We start from the raw sequence: 20,323 nt of genomic DNA, 5'->3' as shown, positions 1-20,323 counted from the left end.
GGCACAAGAGTAGGCTACAGTCTGTATACAACTCTATTTAGGTTATAGTTCACGATATACAGAGAAACCTTTAGGCTGAACTTAAAATATGTGAGGAGGCAGATTTAGGCTAAACTTGATTTAACAACCCAATATAGATAGAAAGCTTAAATAGAACAGTTTCCATAGAAGAAAAAGCAAGCCCAAAGAGCCACTGTGCAAAGATGCATCAGGTCTGTGGACTTTCACAGGAGAAGTTTACCAAATCTTCAATGAAAAGAGAATCCTAATAGACTGTTCTAGAGCAGATAACTCAAGAAAACTTCCAAACTCTTTTCATGAAGCAAGGATAACATTGATAGCTGTGATAGGCAGAATAGTGGACTCCACCCGGCAAAGATGTCCACATCCAAATTCCTGGAAACTATGGACAAGTTCCTTTACCTGGCCAAAGGGACTCTGCAAATGTGACTAAGTCATGGATCCTGAGATTGGGGTGGGGGAGTATCCTGGAGCATCCAGGTGGGGCCAGTGGGATCTCAAGAGTCCTTATAAAGGGAAAGGGAGGTGGTAGGAAGGAGGGGTAGAGAAGGAGATGTGACCCCAGAAAACAGAGGAAGGTGGGGGTTGGGGGAGAGACTGATTTGAAGATTGGCTACATTTTTGTATTTGAAGATGGCAGAAGAGACCATGAATGAGGAGTGCAGGCAGCCTCTAGAAACTGGAAAAGCAAGGACATTCTTGCCTCGAGTCCCCAGAAGATTTCAGCCCAGTAAGATTCATTTCGAATTTCTGACCCCTAGAAACACGAGAGAATAAATTTGTGTTGTTTTAAAGGCACAGTGGTAATTTATTACAGCAGTAATAAGAAACTAATATAATATCTAAGAGATAACGCTGGTAAAAACAAAAAGGAAATCACAGATTGGTATCATTTAAAAATATGATACAAAAATCTTAAATAAAATATTAGTGAACAGAATTCAATATTACGAAAGCAACACACAATGACCCAGTGGAATTTATTTCAGGAATGAAAGGATTCATTCTTACCAAATCTATTAATATAATACACAATAATAATTTAATAGATCTAAAGAGAATAATTATCTGAGCATCTTCATAGATGCTAAAAAAAGCTTTTTGACAAATTCAACATTCATTAAAGATAAAAGCACTAAAAAAAGAACTGATGGCTATTTCCTTAACATGATAAAAATATATATAACTCACTCCTAAAGCTTGCCTCTTATTTAATAGAGAAACTCTAAAAGCATTTTAATTGAAATCAGGAGCAGGGTAACATTATATTGGAAGCATTAGGTCACTCAATGAGACATATCTCTACATATCTGTAGGTACAACAATAGATGTCGAGGCTGGGCGCGGTGACTCATGCCTGTAATCCTAGCACTCTGGAAGGCCGAGGTGGGCGGATCACCTGAGGTCAGGAGTTCAAGACGAGCCTGGCCAACATGGTGAAACCCTGTCTCTACTAAAAATACAAAAATTAGCTGGGCATGGTGGCAGGTGCCTGCAATCCCAGCTACTCGGGAGGGGAGGCAGAAGAATCGCTTGAACCCAGAAGGTGGAGGTTACAGTGAGCCAAGATCATGCCACTGCACTCCAGCTTGGGAGACAGAGCAAAACTCTGTCTCAAAAAAAAAAAAAAAAAAAAAAAGAAAAGAAAAAAAAGAACAGATGTTGATAGATGCCAGTGTGTCTCTTAGCTCTATCCATCAAAAGGATCTATATGCCGAGACACCTCAGCAGCAATTTTATACACCTCAGACCCAGACCTTGGTGTTCAAATGCCATTCCCCTTTAAAAGGAACTGGGGCCCTTTGGAGAAATGGCTGTTTCCAAATGTGGAGTGGCAAAAATGCCATATGAACCTGGAACATGCTTTTAGGCCAGAAAGCAACGAGGTGGTCAAAAAATGATGAGGATGCTTCAAAAGTACACGGAATCCAGGTGCAGGGACACCAGTGGCCAATCTAAGACACTTTAATCATCAAAATAAATAATGATAGCAAGAGAATATCCATGGAATAAACTGAGAATCTAAGTCCATACTGATAGAAATAAATACACAGGAGAGGAGGAAAATCTCTTCTTTCATATTTTTGAAACAGGGTCTGGCTCTGTCATCCAGGTTGGAATGTAGTGGTGCTATCTCAGCTCACTGCAAGCTCTGCCTCTGAGTAACTGGGACAACAGGTGCTGGGAATAAGCCCAGCTAATTTTTTGAATGTTGTATTTTTAGTAGAGATAAGGTCTTGCTATGCTGCTCAGGCCGGTCTTGAACTTCTGAGCTCAAGCACGTATTCCTCCCACCTCAGCCTTCCAAAGTGCTGGGATTACAGGTGTGAGCCTCCATATCTGGCCGGGAAATCTCTTCTTTACAGTACAATACTACCTAAGAAATGCAGGAGGAGCCAGGCACGGTGGCTCATGACTGTAATCCCAGCAATTCGGGAGGTTGAGAGATGGGAGAATCGCTTGAGCCCAGGAGTTTGAGACTAGCCTGGGCAATATAGTGAGACCTTGTCTCTACAAAATAAATTTTTAAAAATTAGCTGAGTGTGGTGGCATGCGCCTGTAATCCCAGCTACTTGGGAGGCTGAGGTGGCAGGATCCCTTGAGCCTGGGGGGTCAAGCCTGCAGTAAGCCAAGATTGCAACACTGTACTCCAGCCTGGGTGACAGAGCAAGACCGTGTCTCTGACAAAAAAAAAAAAAAAAAAAAAGCAAGCAGGAGGAATTACAGAGTGGGAGAAACCATCATTTGCAGCCATCATGGTAACAACAAATGATTCAGGCAGAAATGAATCGTGAATGCCTTAAAAGCTAGTAGATGAATTACTTATTAATTAAAAAAGAAAAAAAATTATAGTGGCTTCACCTAGCAAACTCCACCTTTGCCAAGTAATCAAAGGTAATACCACCAAGATGTTATGCAGCTCCTGATAAGATATCCCGAGAGCACAATATGTGGTATTCCTGACAAAAATCCACAGCTTCAATTCAATCCTGATGAAACATCAGACAAACCCCAACAGAGGGACATTTTACAAAATAACTGGCATGCACTCTTTAAAATATCATGACTGATAATGAGAAGTTGAGGAACTGTTCCAGATAAAAGAATACTCTAAAAAGAGGTGAGTTTCCTGCAATGTGTGATTCTGGATTGGATCCCAGGCCAGAAAAGCAAAAAATGATGAATATGGCATTATTGGGACAATTGTTAACATTTGAACATGAAATGTAGATTTGACAATTGCTTTGTAACAATGTTAAATTGCTTGATTTTGATAAATGCATAACAGTTATGTAAGAGAATATTTTTGTTCTTAGGAAATACCTCCTAAAGTATTTATATATAAAGGGGAATGATGTTTGCAAATTACTTGCAAATGATTCAGAAAAAAAAGGTGTGTGGAGAAAGTGAGTGAAAGAACAAGAAAAAACAATAAAGCAAATGGGGTAACAGTTCTTGAAATTATTCTTGCGACCTTTCTGTAAATGTAAAGTTATATCAAAATAGAAAGTTAAATCTATTCGACATTAGAACTTAAATTTTCCATGTGTCTCCTGGTTTCTGCCTGTCTTCAGCTCAAAAAAGGAAACCTTTTTCTTTGGTCATTTGGAAGCTGTTTATTCAGAGAGAAAAGGTATAGATAGGCTTGTTCTGACAGGTGAATTTTCAGAATAAATGTAGATGATTTCACGTTACAGATAATTATTCCCCAATCCCGGAAACAGAAAAGCCGTGAATCCACTAAGACAAATTCAAGAACATACCCAGGTCGCAAGCCAAGTCACATTTCTTTCTGGATGACACTTACTTACTTTTAAAAACTTAACCACAGAATTACATCATGCTATATTCCACAGACGGGTAATTTAAGAGATCATGCATGCATGGAATTTTAACTCTACCTGGAGCAGTGTTATAATTAACAGGTGCTGATGGTGTCATAAGAAGCAGAAGGGATTGTTTCTGCAGACACAGGCTGACTTCTGCAGCTTCTCTGGCCTCTTCTCTTCCCCTTTGGCACATCACCTCTGTACCAGCCACAGGAACAAGTGCAATGTCCTGAAAGTACCAGGCTCTCTCCTTCCTCAGTGTTTGTATTTATTTCTAGAATGTACTTCCCTGCCTCATTAGCCCAGTCAGCTCTCAGCCTTCAAGAGGAGCTCTCATCCCCTCCACAGAGCCTCTCTAGCCGTTCCCCTGGGTTGTGTGAACCCCTCCATTATGGCATCATCTATACCTGATTCTGGGTACCTGTGCTCAGTAGCAAATTGAATTTCACCGGGCCAGGTGTCTACAGTTTCAAGAAGCAAGCAATGGGTCGATCAGAAAATCATAAAGCATTATATGTAGTTTGTTGCTTGTTGCTATCTGGCAGGATATTTTAATTAATATAGCTATTCTCTTCCAAGTCTCATTTCTAATGGTACTAATTTAAACTTCACAATGGGAAGAGCCCGAACAGACTATCTGCGTTAATACATCTGCTCCTTTCTCCTAAGCCCTTACATGTTTTGCTGAGCTCTTTGTTTTTTTTTTTCTGAAGGCACAGGGTTTCCAATATTTGGACCAAACTGGTATTCATCTTGGGTGATTTTCATGCTACTTGAAACATAATATGTTTTAGCTTGAAATGGAATTTGATTTAGGCTTTGAAATTTCAGAGGTTCTGATTTTGGCGTCCTGCTAGTATCCAAAAGCAAATTGTAAATTGGCTTTTTGATACTAGCAGGACGCCAAAATCAGAATTGGCCATAGTAAAAATACCATAAATTTCTTTCTTTTTTGAGACAGAGTATCACTCTTGTTGCCCAGGCTGGAGTGCAATGGTGCGATCTTGGCTCATTGCAACCTCCGCCTCCTGGGTTCAAGCCATTCTCCTGTCTCAGCCTCCCGAGTAGCTGGGATTACAGGCATGCACCACCACATCCGGGTAATTTTGTATTTTTAGTAGAGACGGGGTTTCTCCATGTTGGTCAGGCTGGTCTCGAACGAGGTGATCTGCCCACCTTGGCCTCCCAAAGTGCTGCGATTACAGGTGTGAGCCACTGTGCCTAGCTGTTTTTATTTTTTTTGTAAGGTGAAAGGAAGTTTATTAAGAAAGCAAAGGAATAAAAAATGGCTACTCCACAGGCAGAGCAACCAGAAGACCATAAATTTCTAACCTACATAATTTTATGGATGAATTGTAGGAATAGCTATTTATTTTACAAATGAAAGCCAATTAATGTTCAACCCTAAAGATAGTCTAAAAATAGAAATAAATATATATGTCATTTATAGGTGACTACCTTGTGTGTGGTTAATGGCTGATTATATCTACTTATTGGTAAATGCACATAACTTTTCCTCTTTATTAATATAGCGTTGACATTAAAAACTGCAATTTTGTCATCCATTAATGTGAAGATAAATGTCCTTCAAAATTCCAGGGCTCAGCCAGGCGCGGTGGCTCATACCTGTAATCTCAGCACTTTGGGAGGCTGAGGTGGGAGGATCACTTGAGCAGGAGTTCGAGACCAGCATGACGAACATGGTGAAACCCCATCTCTACTAAAAATACAAAAATTAGCCAGGCATAGTGGTCTGTGCCTGTAGTCCCAGCTACTAGGGAGGCTGAGGCAGGGGAATTGCTTGAACCCGGGAGGTGGAGGTTGCAGTGAGCCAAGATTGTGTCACTGCACTCCAGCCTGGGTGACAGAGCAAGACTCCACCTCAAAAAAAAAAAAAAAAAAATTCCAGGGCTCTTTGATACAATTTGTCTTTCACTAATCAAATTTATTATCAAACATCAGTCATACAATAATATGAATTCAGGGCTTACTTTTCAGGTAATATCTCATGAAATCCTTGTGTATTATTATGTGTATGTATTATCACCTTTTTTTTTTTTTTTAAATTTATAACATTTATTTAGGCAAAAAAAATCCCAAAACAAAAATCTGTACACACAACATTAATACTTAAGTGATGTCCTGATTTAAAATATAGCATGATTCATGTACAGAATACTCCCATTCATCTGGCCATAGTGAGAACAGTGCCTTCAGTCCAGATAATTGAGAGTCTTTGAAATATACACACTTTCCGATGAATTTTTTATATCCTTAGAAAGGAGTTAAACTGTTCTACCAGAATTCAAACAAAAGATAACTTTTCTCACACTCATAAGTCAGTGAGAATTTGACAGTGGGAATTCTACAAAAGTCAGGGATTTCTTAATTTTTGTTGTTGCAGATTATCTGAGAGTATAAAGTTTTTAAGGAAAAACAATGCTCTTAAGATCCTGCTTTTATTAAAGTGTCTCAGCTTTCATTAGCTAAGTAGCTTCTTCCTTCTGGGCTGCTTAAAATAAGCTTAAAAGGACCCAATTTGAACAGTTTTTCCCAAAATAACCCCAAAATTAAACACATAATATTAATAAAGTAGATTTATGATTTCCCACAAAATAATTTTGATAAACTTGGATTCTGGAAATATTCTTAATGGCCATTCTGTCTAGCTGTAAAGTTAGGCTGTGCTATCCAAAAGAGCTTTACTTTAGAGTCATGAGAAGCAGCACTGATCTTTGCAAAACGTACCCCAAAAAATGGGGAGAGAGAAAAACAGGAAGAAAAGTCTCTTTCTTAGGCTACCAGTCAGTTAACAAAGTATCTTAGGTTAAGATTTGGAAACCAAAGAATGCATAATTAGGAGTGTACCATATCATGCAAAGTCTATGAAATACTAAATAAGGTAAAACAGTTACTCATTTAAAGCACGATGAGCAAATTCTCTTATCATACGGCTATTCTCATCACCGGACGAAGGTTGGTTTTGCATTATTCCTAAAATAAAACAGTTTGTGAGTGAATACTGCAAATTAAAAACTCTCAAAACACAGCAAATGATAAGGACTAAACATCCATTATCCACAAACTCATTTGAAACTACTACCATGGATTTGAGAGGGAAACCAAAAGTTTGCAAACCTCTCTGGGAGCTGTGTCAAAGTTAGTATTCTGAAGCCCTAGCAATACAAAGTCCCCAAATAAGTAAAATACAGATAAAAGTGGAAGAGCCTACATCAGCTCAAAGTAACATACTTCCTTTAACTTATGCCTTCAGTTTAATAATACTGTTTATACCACTACAAACATTGTATAATAATGAAATAATGTAAACATACCATTAGAGGGCAGGAGAGGGATGGGTTTCACCATATACAAAGAGTTTAAGTTTGCTTTCCCTGCTACCTCTTTTTAACCTTGGGTGCAGCTGTACATTGTTCTATAGGGGTAATGCGTTTAAAAACACTAAGCTAAATCTCTGGTAAATTAACCTAATTTAGCACATAAAATATGTTTTCATTAAACATATGGGATAGGAAGGGATAGGAAGATGGCCCGGTGTTATGTTGATGCATGGCATAATTAAAAACACAGCTAAGACCAGGCACTGTGGCTCATGCCTGTGATTCCAGCACTTTGGGAAGCTGAGATGGGAAAGTCACTTGAGGCCAGGAGTTCGAGACCAGCCCGGGCAACACAGTGAGACACCATCTCTCTCTCTCGCTTTTTTTTTTTTTTTAACATAGCCAAATAAGATGACTGGGGAGAAAACAGATTAACACAAAAAGTCCCACCTGTAAGGGCAACTTCCTAAAGCTAGATATATAGAACCGATGGTTTTAAACATAAAACTTGATTATGTAGAAGTTTGCAAATGAAATATATCATGAAAGCAAATTCCCATGCAGCTTTATTCACCTCAACCATGTGTAATCTACTTAAGGTGACTAGTGCCACTATAAGGCATTACTGTCCCGGGGTGACAAGAAGCAATATTTATACTCAATTCCTGAAACTGGGGGTCTGATATGCTTTTTAAAAATCCCAAACTAACTAAGATCAGTAGCCATGGAGTCATCGGCTTGAGGGTAAACTAATCCCTTATACCACTTGATTTATTAATTAGTTAATAATGCAGTTAATTTTCAACTGCAAAAAGAAAAAATTATTTTGTGGAGTAGAAAGACCACGGCAATAATTACTTGATGCAAAAAATAAGACGCCTTAATTGTATTTGCTCAAATCTGTTGTCTTACTCAATGATACCAATATGTATCATTATAATCTATTTTTTAAAAATTTTCTTCATTATGCCCTAGAACATCATTATACTCTAAAAAGTCAAATTCCATTTCCTTTAGATTTCCTTAATGTTGCTTGTGGACTGATGTAGTGATATTTTACATTGGAGCCCACCAATGATTTGAACAATGAGTGGTTCAACCCTAGTCTAAATTGTGCTTGAAACAGCACCTCTAGCCACTGACAGATAACACTCAAAGGCACCAATAACAGTTACATTCTAGTCTACAGGTGCAAAAGGGAGGCCTTGTAGATTCTAACTATAGATACTGGCCACTTATGCCTCATAATTCCAATATATACATCCACTGTATTTTAGCCAGATTCAGGACCTTACACACAATTCTGTGCCTTAATTCTATACGCAATTTTAGGAACCATCCCAACTGCGAAGGCACTCAAATTTTTATATATTCGGGATGTAATAAATTATAATGCTTTTTTTTTTTTTTTTTTTTGAGACGGAGTCTTACTCTGTCACCCAGGCTGGAGTGCAGTGGCATGATATTGGCTCACCACAACCTCCACCTCCCAGGTTCAAGCGATTCTCCTGCCTCAGCCTCCTGAGTAGCTGGGATTACAGGCGACCGCCACCACACCCAGCTAATTTTTGTATATTTAGTAGAGACAGGGTTTCACCATTTGGGCCAGGCTGGTCTTGAACTCCTGACCTTGTGATCCACCCACCTCGGCCTCCCAAAGTGCTGGGATTACAGGCGTGAGCCACCGCGCCCGGCCTATTATGCTTTTAAGACTCAGAAGTATCTGGCCACTACTGATGTTTACAAAGTAGGAAATTTAGCCTGTAGTTCCAGCTACTCCAGAGGCTGAGGGGGTAAGATCACATAAGCCCAAGAGGCTGCAGTGAGGTATGATTGTGCCACTGCACTCCAGCTTGGGCGACAGAGTGAAACTGTCTCTACAAAAAGAAAAAAAGTAGGAAATTTAATTTTTTTTTTTCCCCAGTCTCACTCCGTTGTCCAGGCTGGAGTGCAGTGGCACGATCTTAGCTCACTGCAACCTCCACTTCCTGGGTTCAAGTGATTCTCGTGCCTCAGCCTCCTGAATAGCTGGGACTATAGGCGCGCAAAAAAGCCACCATGCCCAGCTAGTTTTGGTATTTTTAGTAGAGACGGGGTTTCACCACGTTGGCCAGGCTGGTCTCGAACTCCTGATCTCAAGTGATCTGCCCGCCTCGGCCTCCCAAAATGCTGGGATTACAGGCAAGAGCCACTACGCCCACCCTTGCTTTTAAATATTTTGGATGCTTCACCTATTAAGAAGTTATTCTGAGTAAAGAAGGGATTTACTGTTTTCTGTATACTTTTAGCCATTTCTGAAAATAATTTGTAAAGACAAAAACCTAGCATTAGCCTTTAAAGAAATATGCACTTTTGTCTTATAAAACAGAAACTTGAAGCCAAACTTCTTAAATAGGCTTTCCCTTAACTACACTAGATAAAAGACCTGGAAACGGTCAACATATCTAGCAATTTCCAAACTACCACAGGCCATCTCCTTTTCTGAACTTTGCCTTAGACATTAACATTCAGAAAAGGAAAAAAAAAAAAAAACTTTTAAAAGAATTCTCTATTTTGTCTGAAATAAACTTAGTCTGTGAAAATTTATCTTATGCCTATAAAAATTCCTTAAGCCAATTAAGTCAGCATTAACCCAGCATTTAATATGGTTTTCAGTGATTCTAAATATCTATTTAGATATTTATTTGAGTCAGTGTCTCGCTCTGTTTCCCAGGTGCCACCACACTCAGCTAATTTAAAAAAAAAAATTTTTTTTTTGGTAGAGACTGAGTCTCACTATGTTGCCCAGGCTAGTCTCGAACTTCTGGGCTCAAGCAATCCTCCTGCTTCAGCTTCCCAAAGTACTGGGATTATAAGCACGAGCCACTGCATCCAGACCTAAATGCCTACTTTCTTTTAACTCAGTTTTCATTCACATGAAGGAACTCCAAAAAAATTAAAGTCTGATTATTGTGGTAATGGTATAAAATGTTTGTCAAAAAATGTCATCAGTGAACTAACAAACCAGCTCCTTTCTAAATTAAAATGCTTCTGAATAATCACTATAATTTTAATATTCCATTTTAAATCTCTGTTGAAAACACTGGCCATCTATGAAAAAAATGTAGTTATCTGGGATTGTAGATTGACCTTATTCACAAAATAAAATTTTAAATGAAAATTAAGTTTCTTGGTGACTTGCTATCTCTCAAGTGCTATTACTGATATAAGTGATTCTTTACTATACTGTATCAGATACCTTAAGGAAAGGTAATTGCCTAAAAAATAATCTGTCAAAAATATGTGCTGTTATGCACTGCGAGTAGAATCATTACATTTAATCATTTAAAGAGTTTAATTATTTTCTTTCATTTTTGGCAGTGAGATGGGGACACTTTCTCTAACATGAACACATTAAGAAGATACACATATTTTGAACAAGAGATTTTAACTTTTTATGGCAAAATTTACTGGTGTCAATTGTATTTTAATTGAGAGGTTAACACCATGTTGTTGTCTCTATTCCACTGAACAAAAATGACTTTGAAATAGAGGAAAAGAATAGCCAGTTTTAACTGGCGATAATTTTTTAAAATCACATTTTCACAACACTACAACATATGGAGATGTAGACAGTTAGTCTTTAACACAGAGTGCTGTAGTATTTTATACTGTGGTGCTTGGGGAAATATTCCTAGTGAATAACCAGCAGTCTGTGCAGGAACCAGCTAGGTATAAATATGGAGGACAAGCTTCTGCTCACCGCCTCAAGAGAGGTGGGCTCCCGAAGGGTAGCCTGTCTCATTTTAAAACCTATATCATGAAAGCAATTCCCAGTTCCTACACTCTGTTCTCCCTTCATAATTTTTCTTTCTCATATATCTTTCCGCCAGCCATCCAGGCTCCTGCCAGTGATTAGCTTCCACAAGATGATCCACATTTCCCTTCTTTCACACTAAGAAGGACATCTTATAAAAGATACACAGATAGAGAAGAAAGGCATTTTATACAGAAGCAGTATAAAATTTACAACTGAAGCAGTGTCAGAAATCAGGTCAACAGCTTATGTGAAGCTGCAAATTGATTGGAAGGGACTCTGAGATCAGAAAAGTCTGGCCTAAGGGTTCGTGCAAACTTTACCATAAAACTGTAGAATCTCAAGCACAAGTAAGTTCAAACACTGAAAGATGTGGAAAATTTCCTAAAAGGCAATGATAAAGGAAGAGACCCTTCTTGACTCATAAGTTAAAAATCACAAGACAAATTAGAGACTGTTCACATGGGCAGTACTACACATTATCAATCCCAAACTGATTTTATGACTCTTGTCATAGAAACCCCCAAAACATCAGGGAGGGTAAGATATTCCAAATGGACCAATCACAAAAAGGATTCCTGTGATTCAACTATCCAATACTTATGGCTATCAATTTAGTCTGGCTTGGGGCTGTTTTTTACAGGGAGGTGGCCTCCCATGGCGCACAATGTGTTTTTCTAAGCTATCCAGAATGGCCACAGCAATCTGTTGGACATGGGGATCAGTATGTTCATGATCTTTGATGTTGTATAAATGCTGCAATCCTCCTTCTTCAATCAGCATGCTGCACTACCTTGAAGGATTCTTGCTGCAGACATGTTGCATGGCCCAAACTGCCCATAGCTGGACTCCTGGTGTTGTGAAACAGCCAAGTAATGGGAAAAATGGATTAAAGGACCTGTATGCTACCATCTCACACTCTGGAGTTGGCCATTTCAAAATAGCTGAATGCAAATCATCCAGCAGAGAATTCCTCTGGCTACGACTCAATGTCCAAGCTTGTTCACCTCTGGATATTAAATGGGCAATAATTCCAGCTGCAAAGTAACTGACTTCCACTTCCACACTGTGTAGGAGACTACTGATGTGGTCTATAAAATCTTTCCACATTAATTCAGAATGTAATTCTTGTACTTCAGCTATATTGTTCAAAAGTCCTAGAACTTTCTGCTGAATGGATGACTCAGTTGGGAAAGACTCTAGAACCCTCATGAAGAGTTCTAACCCTTGGTTTTCAATAAAGTGTCTACAAGTGGTTGGAGATTCATCTGTGAGGTTCCAAAGTGCACTCAAAGTAAATTTCAATGTAGTGTCCACTGAATTTTGATTGGTTTTCTGCTTCACTATTTGAAGAAGTTGCCTGACAATGAAGAGCTCAGTACCAAGCTGTGCAGTTTGTTCTGTAGAAAGCTTGGCAGCCAGGATGGAAATGATAGCAACTGCCATCCTTTGCATGTTTTGATCCTCATGGTTGCAGAGCCACTGCATGACAAGCTTGGCTGCTTCAAACCTGTTAAATGGAACATCTTGAAGGATCCGGTCACTGCAAAGTGAAAGGAGGCAATTCTTCTGTAGCTGCTGGTGATTCGGAAAATGTTCCATGGCTTTGAGCAGCGAATGGGTCACATCAGCCAGGAGTCGGACAGGCATTCCTGCAGCAAGATCCTGCTTGGTTAAGTTAAATACACAGGCGCTTGCAGCCAGTTGCACTGGCAAATTCATAGGGTGGTTTCTCATCCCAGTAACCACAAGCTTTAAAATTTCTGGCTTTGTTTTTTCCATCACATGAGTCAGACTAAAAAGATGAAATAGAGCTTCCCGAACAAAGAATGCCCGTTCACTGTAACGCTTCAGTGCTTCTGCAATCTGAGTTTCATTGGCTTCCCCAGACACCTTCAAATGTCCTTCGCCTGTGAGGAATTCAGAGTAACCAGCATCAGTAGCCAGCAAACCTACAAATTGCATGCTTGGACGTTGTTGTATAAAGGCTTCAACGGCTTTATCTGTCACGTGCTTTCTCCCAGAAACATCCAGAGAAACAAGGTTAGGTAGGATGTCTTTTTGTTCTAGTAAGCGAAGAGCTATGTCTGATGTAAACTGTTTATCATCTGAGATATCAAGATGATTCAGATGTTTGAGTTCCCGAACTACATCCAGTATCTGGGTAGTTGTCATTTTTAAACATTTCAAGTGGTGCATGGTTAGAGACTTGAGTCGGTCTTTGCAGGCCAGTAGAGCAGTGATGTCTGTGATTGAGGTGTTAGAAATATCCAAGCTCTCTAATCTTGGCAATGAGGCAACTTCAGCCAGGTCTTCATTGTAAAAGAGAACATTCGTGATGCTTAAAGCTCGAAGGCCAGAAAGCCGGCTGAAGCAGCGCTCGTAAGGATCCTCGAGGGAGAGAGTTAATGAATTCAGCACCAGGCACTGGAGATTCTGCTGGATCCATTTGTTACTGCCAAGCCCACTGATAATGTCTGTAATCGTGATATCAGCATTCACACCTGTGGCATCAAGTTCCACTAACTTGTGGTGGCAGAAAGCTTTCCGGAAAGCAACAGCAGAGATCTTTGCTTTGCGAATGCAGGCTCGCTTTAAGCGCATCTGGTTGCCCCTAAAAATACCCACAGTTCCATCATTCAATAGACCATGAAAAGCCATGGTCCGAAGCAGTCGATCAGCCACCTCCTGTGGGAATACTCCAGGTTCCTGCAGACACAATGTTCCATCTTGTCTGGCTGAACAGAACTTCTCAAGGTGAGTAGTCAAGAAATTCAAGCAGATATCAAGTAAGGAATAGGGAGACGCCTCCTCCCAGGTGTGGTGGCGCATGCCTGTAACCCCAGCTACTTGGGAGGCTGAGGCAGGAGAATCGCTTGAACCCGGGAGGCGGAGGTTGCAGTCAGCCGAGATTGCGCCATTGCACTCCAGCCATGGCTGCGCCGGCCTGGTCCTCGGGCATGCAGCCTCCGTCCTGGGTGCGGCGGCGGGCCGGACCGGAGCCCGCCCCCAGGCTGAGCCGGCGCGGAGGCTCCAGGAGGCTCCGGCGAGCGGCGGCTCCGGGCTTGGCCCAGGCCTCGGCCTCTTTCCCTCAAGCTAGAAGCGTAGCAGTAGCAGCCGCAGCCGCAGCCGCAGCCGCAGCCCGAATATTATCACCTTTTTAAAGATGAGAAAATTCAGCCATAATAAAAGAAGTTAAATAAATTGTCCAAGAGAATCAGTATAGTGTAGAGATGAACAGCACAGCTAGAACCAGACTCGCTGGGTTTGAATTTCACCATTTATCAGCTGTGTAATCTTGGGAAAGTTATTTAGTCACTCTGTGGCTTAATTTCCTCATCTGTAAAATGGGGATAATAAGCTGGGTGTGGTGGCAGGCACCTGTAATCCCAGCTACCTGGGAGGCTGAGGCAAGGAGAATTGCTTGAACCTGGGAGATGGAGGTTGCAGTGAGCCAAGATGGTGCCACGGCCCTCCAGCCCAGGCGACAGTGTGAGACTCCGTCTTAAAAAAAAAAAAAAAAATGAGGATAATAATAGTACTGACCTCACAAAGTTATGGAGAGGGTTAAATACATTAATATACGAAAGCATTCAGAAGAGCGCTGGACCATAGTAAGTGTTGTAATACTGTTAGCAACTGGTCCTCAAATTGGGAAGTGATGGAGCCAGAACTGACCCACAAACCAATGTGACTCACAAAACTATTCTCATAACTATTTATGCTACCTAATCTGATCAGCCCAAATCCTCTCATATTATTTCTCCCAGTTTAATGCTCTTGAATGTCTGCCTACTGCTTTTGGACAGGGATTACATCCTTTGATGTAGCATGTAACTAGGGTGACCACATTTTTCATTTGCCTGGGATGGTCCCAGTTTGTATCTGCTGTACTGGTACCCTGTTCATTTTGGCATTTGTCCAGAATTTTTGATATTTTAGCTTAGAAAATAGTTTTAAATACAACTGTTTTATAGATCTACTGACTAGTTCATTGGTAAACAAATACATAACAATATTTATATAGAATTAATATAAATAATAATTAATATAAATAATTAACTATTTTTAGTACTCCTCCCCCATGGTCAAAACATCCCTGTTTGGAAGATATATCATATCATCATTCTCCATATAACACACTCCATAAAATAGGCCCTGGTTACCTTTTCAGCTCATCCTTCTCTTCTCCTTCCCTTGCACTGTCACGGAACTGATCGTAAGCATAAGTCCCCACACGAGTCTCGCCTTCTGGTTGGACTGACTTCCTTTTCCATCCTGTGTCTGGATCACTGCACTGTTGCCTTCAGGATGCGGCATAAATGCCAACTCTTTGGAAAGCTTCCTTTGATTTCTCGGGGTTGGGTTGGGGCCCTCTCCTGGCTCTTATGATGCCATATATTTCTGGTCAAAGCACTTTGCATCGTGCATTCTAACACCAGACTGCACTCCCTGTGAAGGCGGCGTTTGGCACAGAGGTGGTCGTTTCGATTCTTTCTGTCTTTATTTGTTGCACGGATGAATGAGGGCACATTTTCCCCCTAAATATTGAAACTGATTAAAGATACATTTCATTCCGCAGTCTGGGGAGGATCTTAAGGAGTTCTGCACGTGCTATACTTTAGTTTCTTCTCTGGCACAAGAAACAAGGCCTTTGGAATAGGGTCACTATTGGAAAGGTAAGAAAAATGATGAACACCCTCTGACAGCTTAGACTAACCCAAGTCTGACCTTAACCTTACCAGGGTGGCCACTGTTGTCACCCCTGCCACTACCCAGCTCTCATGGCCGAGCTTTGGCTGGATTTTGGTGCCTACTGGCCGCTCCATGACACACCTCTGTGCACGCAGCGGCCCTGGCTCTGACCTAAATACACCCTAACGACTTTCACCCCAAGTGTCCTCAACACCTTAGGGGGCCAATCTCACCTCCAGCCCATTTAACCCCAAACCCTGCCCCTGCTCCATCTCTTGTTTGAGCATCTGAAACAGAAAAGTCCAACAGTGCTAGTAAGACAGATTTAAAATAAGGTGGAGTCCCTGAGACGTGACAGGGAGAGGAGAACCCAGGAAGCTCCATTAGGGTAACCTACAGCAGGACAGCGAAGGTTTGTTTTGTTCTTCTCATCTCAAGAGGTTCAGGCAGTTCAGAAGACGGACGTGAGTGCTCAATTCTTTTTTTTTTTTTTTTTTTTTTGAGACGGCGTCTCCCTCTGTCACTCAGGCAGGAGTCCAGTGGCGTGATCTCGGCTCACTGCAAGCTCCGCCTCCCGGGTTCACGCCATTCTCCTGCCTCAGCCTCCCGCCACCACGCCCGGCTAATTTTTCTTTTTTTTTTTTTGTATTTTTAGTAGAGACGGGGTTTCGCCGTGTTAGCCAGGATGGTCTCGATCTTCTCACCTCGTGATCTGCCTGCCTCGGCCTCCCAAAGTTCTGGGAGAGTGCTCAATTCTTGGTTGCCTGTGACTGATGATGGAGTTTGGTGGTGCTGATGAATACCTTTTTGTGTTTCTTATAAAATATACTAACACGCTTTGGAATTCATATCACTGAAATTCCCTTTCCCAGACTCTTTCATCCATATAAATGTCCTGCATTCAGCATTATCCTTTACCAATGACTCCACCACTTACTGGGGCTTGGCCCCTGCCAGGGTCTCTTCTAAGCATGCCCACCAGCGAGGCTGGGATTTGAACTCAAACTAATCAGGAGCTCCAGCGTCCACCCCCATGACCACAGTGCTGTACAGCACTAACACACGGCTGTGTCACCCACAGCCACCTTTGGCACACACTGTCACTATGGGGGAGATGAGTCAAAATCAGTGAAAGCAATGTGGTCAGAGCGTGGCTGCTGAGGGTGGAGCTCTGTGTGGTCTAACAGCCCAGAGGGCTTGAAGCAAAGGATCAGGAAGCAGCCCTGCCAGAGGAAGGCCGCCAAGAACTGACCGCCTGCCCCACACACCCCCGGGACACATGGCCACGGCTGCCAGGAGCTCCTCTTGGCCATCAAAGGGCAGCAGCATCAGCTTTCATACGCAGTGGGGAAAATAAACACCCCAACAACCTGTTGATTTTTCTCTATTTTGCAACACACTTAGAAGATGCTGCTTTCAAATGAGCCACAAATTATTTCCTGAGTCATGAGTGCCAGCTTCTGAGCTGTGCTCTCCCTTTGAGCTTGTCCTAACTGGAAAATGACCAGGGCGAGCATGCAAAGCATTTCAGCTGCCCCTCCTGCTTCACACACAGGGAACAGCAAAAGGAAGAGAAAAGAAAAGATAGAAAAGAAAAGAAAGAAATTGAGCAGCAACAGAAAAAAACTTGCTTTATGAAAACCCTCTAAATAAGTCTGAAGATTAACTTTTGAAATCCACCAAAAAGAAGTCAGTTTAAAAACATTTATTTAGTTCTTCTTGTACAAGATACATTTAAAGAAATGCTCTGCTGAATTTTCAAATTTCAAATTCTTCAGATCTGGTTCTTATCATTTCTCTCAAAGTCTTTTGTAATCAAATTTCATGATAAAAACTTATTTTTTTTTTTAGTTTTCTAAAACTGTCAAAATCTAAAAGAATTAAGACACTGAAACCTCCTAAGTGGCTCCATCAATGGAGGGCTTTGAACTGTTGAACCCCATTGGAAGACAGTAGTTTTCCTGGCATTTCTGTACATACTTGTTTTGCATCTGTTCTCATTCAATCCAATAAGATACAAGGAGCAGGTAAGGCCACATCAAACACTGCATTTGGGTGTTTAGTGAATTCCCAGGTGTGACTAGGCAGATATTTTCTGAGAAACTAATGTCAAGATTTCCTGCCCGCCATGTGGATATCCACTGAAAGATGGCTTGCCCTATGGACTATGAAATGGCAAAGTCTGAAAATGCCGGTTATTTTGAGTTACACAGTATCCTTAGATCTGCTCTCTGGTAAGGAGCTTAGAAGGAAAAAAAAAAAAAAAGCAACAGGTAACAAACACCATGTTGCCCCTGCATGCATGCTTTCAACAACTAAAGTTGCCAAGATTATGTGAAAGTGACCTCAGAAACAATTGATTATCTGGCCGATTGAGTGGTGGTGGCAGGGACCAGGGAAGGGGAGGGTCCCAGATGCTTGTCATTTACACCCAAAGTGCAGTTAAACCTTCTTCCTTTCAAAGTTGGCCAGGGGTGACTTCACGGAGAATGACTCTCTGACTCATCCCTGACCAGCCTTATGTCTTAAATAATCTGTGAACACCCTTTTATCTCTTTCATGACACTAGACTGAAAATCTCTTAGCTATAAATTGAGTGCCTCATAAAATAACTGTAAAGTCAATATTTAGAGGTAGGTCCATTTATAATATTACACTTTGAAAATGTCTTAATGTGACCGATGGGAGGCAGGCAAGATCATCCTGGTGTGTGGGATGTTACCTCAGCCCATACCCAGGGGAGACCAGCTCAAGGGTGGGGTCTTCTGCTCTGTCTTATGTGTGCTGGGAGTGACACAGGGTTGGTGTGGGGCAGATTGAGGACAGTTAAGATGAAGAACAAGAGAAAATAGAAAAAAGAAGACATACATACATGGCTGTAACATATACCCAAAAGTCCACCTTCCTTTGTTTTCATCTTCCCATCACCTTTCCTGTTGTCATTTGGCTTCTTGGTGGACTAATGACCTTCTCTCTAAAAGGAAGCATCTGAGACCATAGCTCTGGAGGTTAGAGGGGCCGAACGGGGTACCGGGAACAGCAACATTCTTTGGGATGTTAATTTTAAAGATATTAATACAGATAAAGAAGATATTAACATAGATAAAGAAGATACTAACATAGATGGCACCAATTAAGTTCACATTTCTTTGACGGATGTTTTTCTCCCAAGTGGATACATTAACTAGGGTACTGGTAACGTCTGTGCCTCAGTTTTGCCTCAGCAGAGGCGGTAAGGACAGTGCCCAGCTGCTTCGGGTGGCAGACCTGCCTGAGGTCTGTGCTCAGAGTAGAAAATTAGCAATGGCGAATATTGCCAGGTGACCAAGTGACACGGCCATCAGGAGCATGCGTCCCCCCTCCAGAGCACAGTGAGGGATGGATGAGGGTTGGAGGGGCATAAAATGACAGGGCTGAGGGTTGTTTATGGAATGTTTGTGTGTTGTCTTGGTGCTGTGTTGACACTATTGAGTGTCTTTATTTATTTATTTATTTTTAGAGACAGGGTCTCTCTCTGTCCCTCAGGCTGGAGGTCAGTGTCACTATCATAGCTCACTGCAGCCTCAACCTCTGGGCTCAAGCGATCCTCCTGCCTCAGCTTCTTGAGTAGCTGAGTAGCTGGGACTACAGGTGTGCATCACCACACCTGGCTAGTTAAAAATTTTTTTTTATCTCACTTTGTTGCCCAAGCTAGTCTCAAACTCCTGGACTCAAGCAATCCTCCCGCTTGGGCTCCCATAGTGCTACGATTACAGGTGTGAGCCACTGTGTGTGGCCCTTTACTAGTGTCTTGACTCCCGGTACTCTGTCCCCAACTCCCAGCACCTTCTCGTTATTCACCACCTCTCTGCAGAGCTTTCAGAATCTTACGGCTGCTGCTTTTCACCACCAAAGTTAATGAATGAACATCAACAAGGAAATTCCTTGTCTCCTTCAACTTCGGCCTTACAGTGCTCTTAAAATTCTCATTAGTCATTTTGTGCCTTTGATGCTATATTTAATAAAAATCTCCAACCCATTTTCATGAAGCTCCCCCACCAAATCAATGTGTAAGTACCACAAAGAAAATAAATCTCCCACCCTTTCCCAGGGCTCCCAAAGGCCATTCTGTTTTTTTTCCTTCACATCATTCCATGCTTAAAAGCATCATCCAACAAGCAAACAAGCATGGGAGTGAGTAAATGCTCTGGAACATCTTGATGGGACAGTGAGCTGATTTAAAAGCAAAATGACAGTTCTGTGATCAATGACAAAACATAGTGGAGAATGCTGTTAGAACAAGCATGCACCCCCAGCTTTGCTCTGTGCAACACAGTAAGAAACAGAAATTAGTTGAAACCACTGGATCATGCAATTATTGGGGAAGAAGCTGCTGAGAAGAATAAAAAAGTGTGAATACCTGTGTAGGTCATAGCTTCCTCCATCTTTATTTCCTGATATAGGAAAATACAAGAGTAATTTCTGTTAGCTTTAGAACTTATAAAACCATTCACTATATAGTTTTTCATGCACAACATCTAAATCCTAGAAAGAAACACATGGTGTTAAATACAGACAGTGCTGAAGCCCAACAGAGATTTCCTATTAGGTTCAAAATGCAGATTGAAAGCTATGAATGAAAAGGTTTAAGATAAAAAAAA

At 41.2% G+C, this 20,323-nt stretch overlaps 2 protein-coding genes across 11 annotated transcripts in view; both read right to left on the bottom strand.

The window, feature by feature from the left end:
- Positions 1–20,323, bottom strand: part of SULF1 (sulfatase 1) — a 201,954-nt gene that overhangs the window by 8,206 nt on the left and 173,425 nt on the right. For 5 of the 10 annotated variants that reach the window (XM_063606811.1, XM_063606810.1, XM_063606809.1 and 2 more), the window contains one exon: positions 20,083–20,116. The exons of 1 other annotated variant lie outside the window; for it this stretch is intronic. In XM_063606811.1, the coding sequence (XP_063462881.1) occupies positions 20,083–20,116 (34 nt within the window). Of the gene's footprint in view, positions 1–19,955; positions 20,117–20,323 lie in introns of those variants that run through there. 4 more of the 10 variants (XM_063606807.1, XM_063606806.1, XM_063606805.1 and 1 more) reach the window with 1 other exon arrangement.
- LOC100980854 (protein zyg-11 homolog B-like) lies at positions 11,456–14,762 on the bottom strand. Its single transcript, XM_055116642.2, is given in 1 exon segment — positions 11,456–14,762. A coding segment is annotated over 1 exon segment (2,223 nt). The 5' UTR covers positions 13,821–14,762; the 3' UTR covers positions 11,456–11,597.

Source organism: Pan paniscus, chromosome 7 (assembly GCF_029289425.2).
Source record: "Pan paniscus chromosome 7, NHGRI_mPanPan1-v2.0_pri, whole genome shotgun sequence".
NCBI lineage: Eukaryota > Metazoa > Chordata > Mammalia > Primates > Hominidae > Pan > Pan paniscus.
Note: the sequence above shows the minus strand (reverse complement) of the source record. Positions and strands in the feature narration are given on the sequence as shown.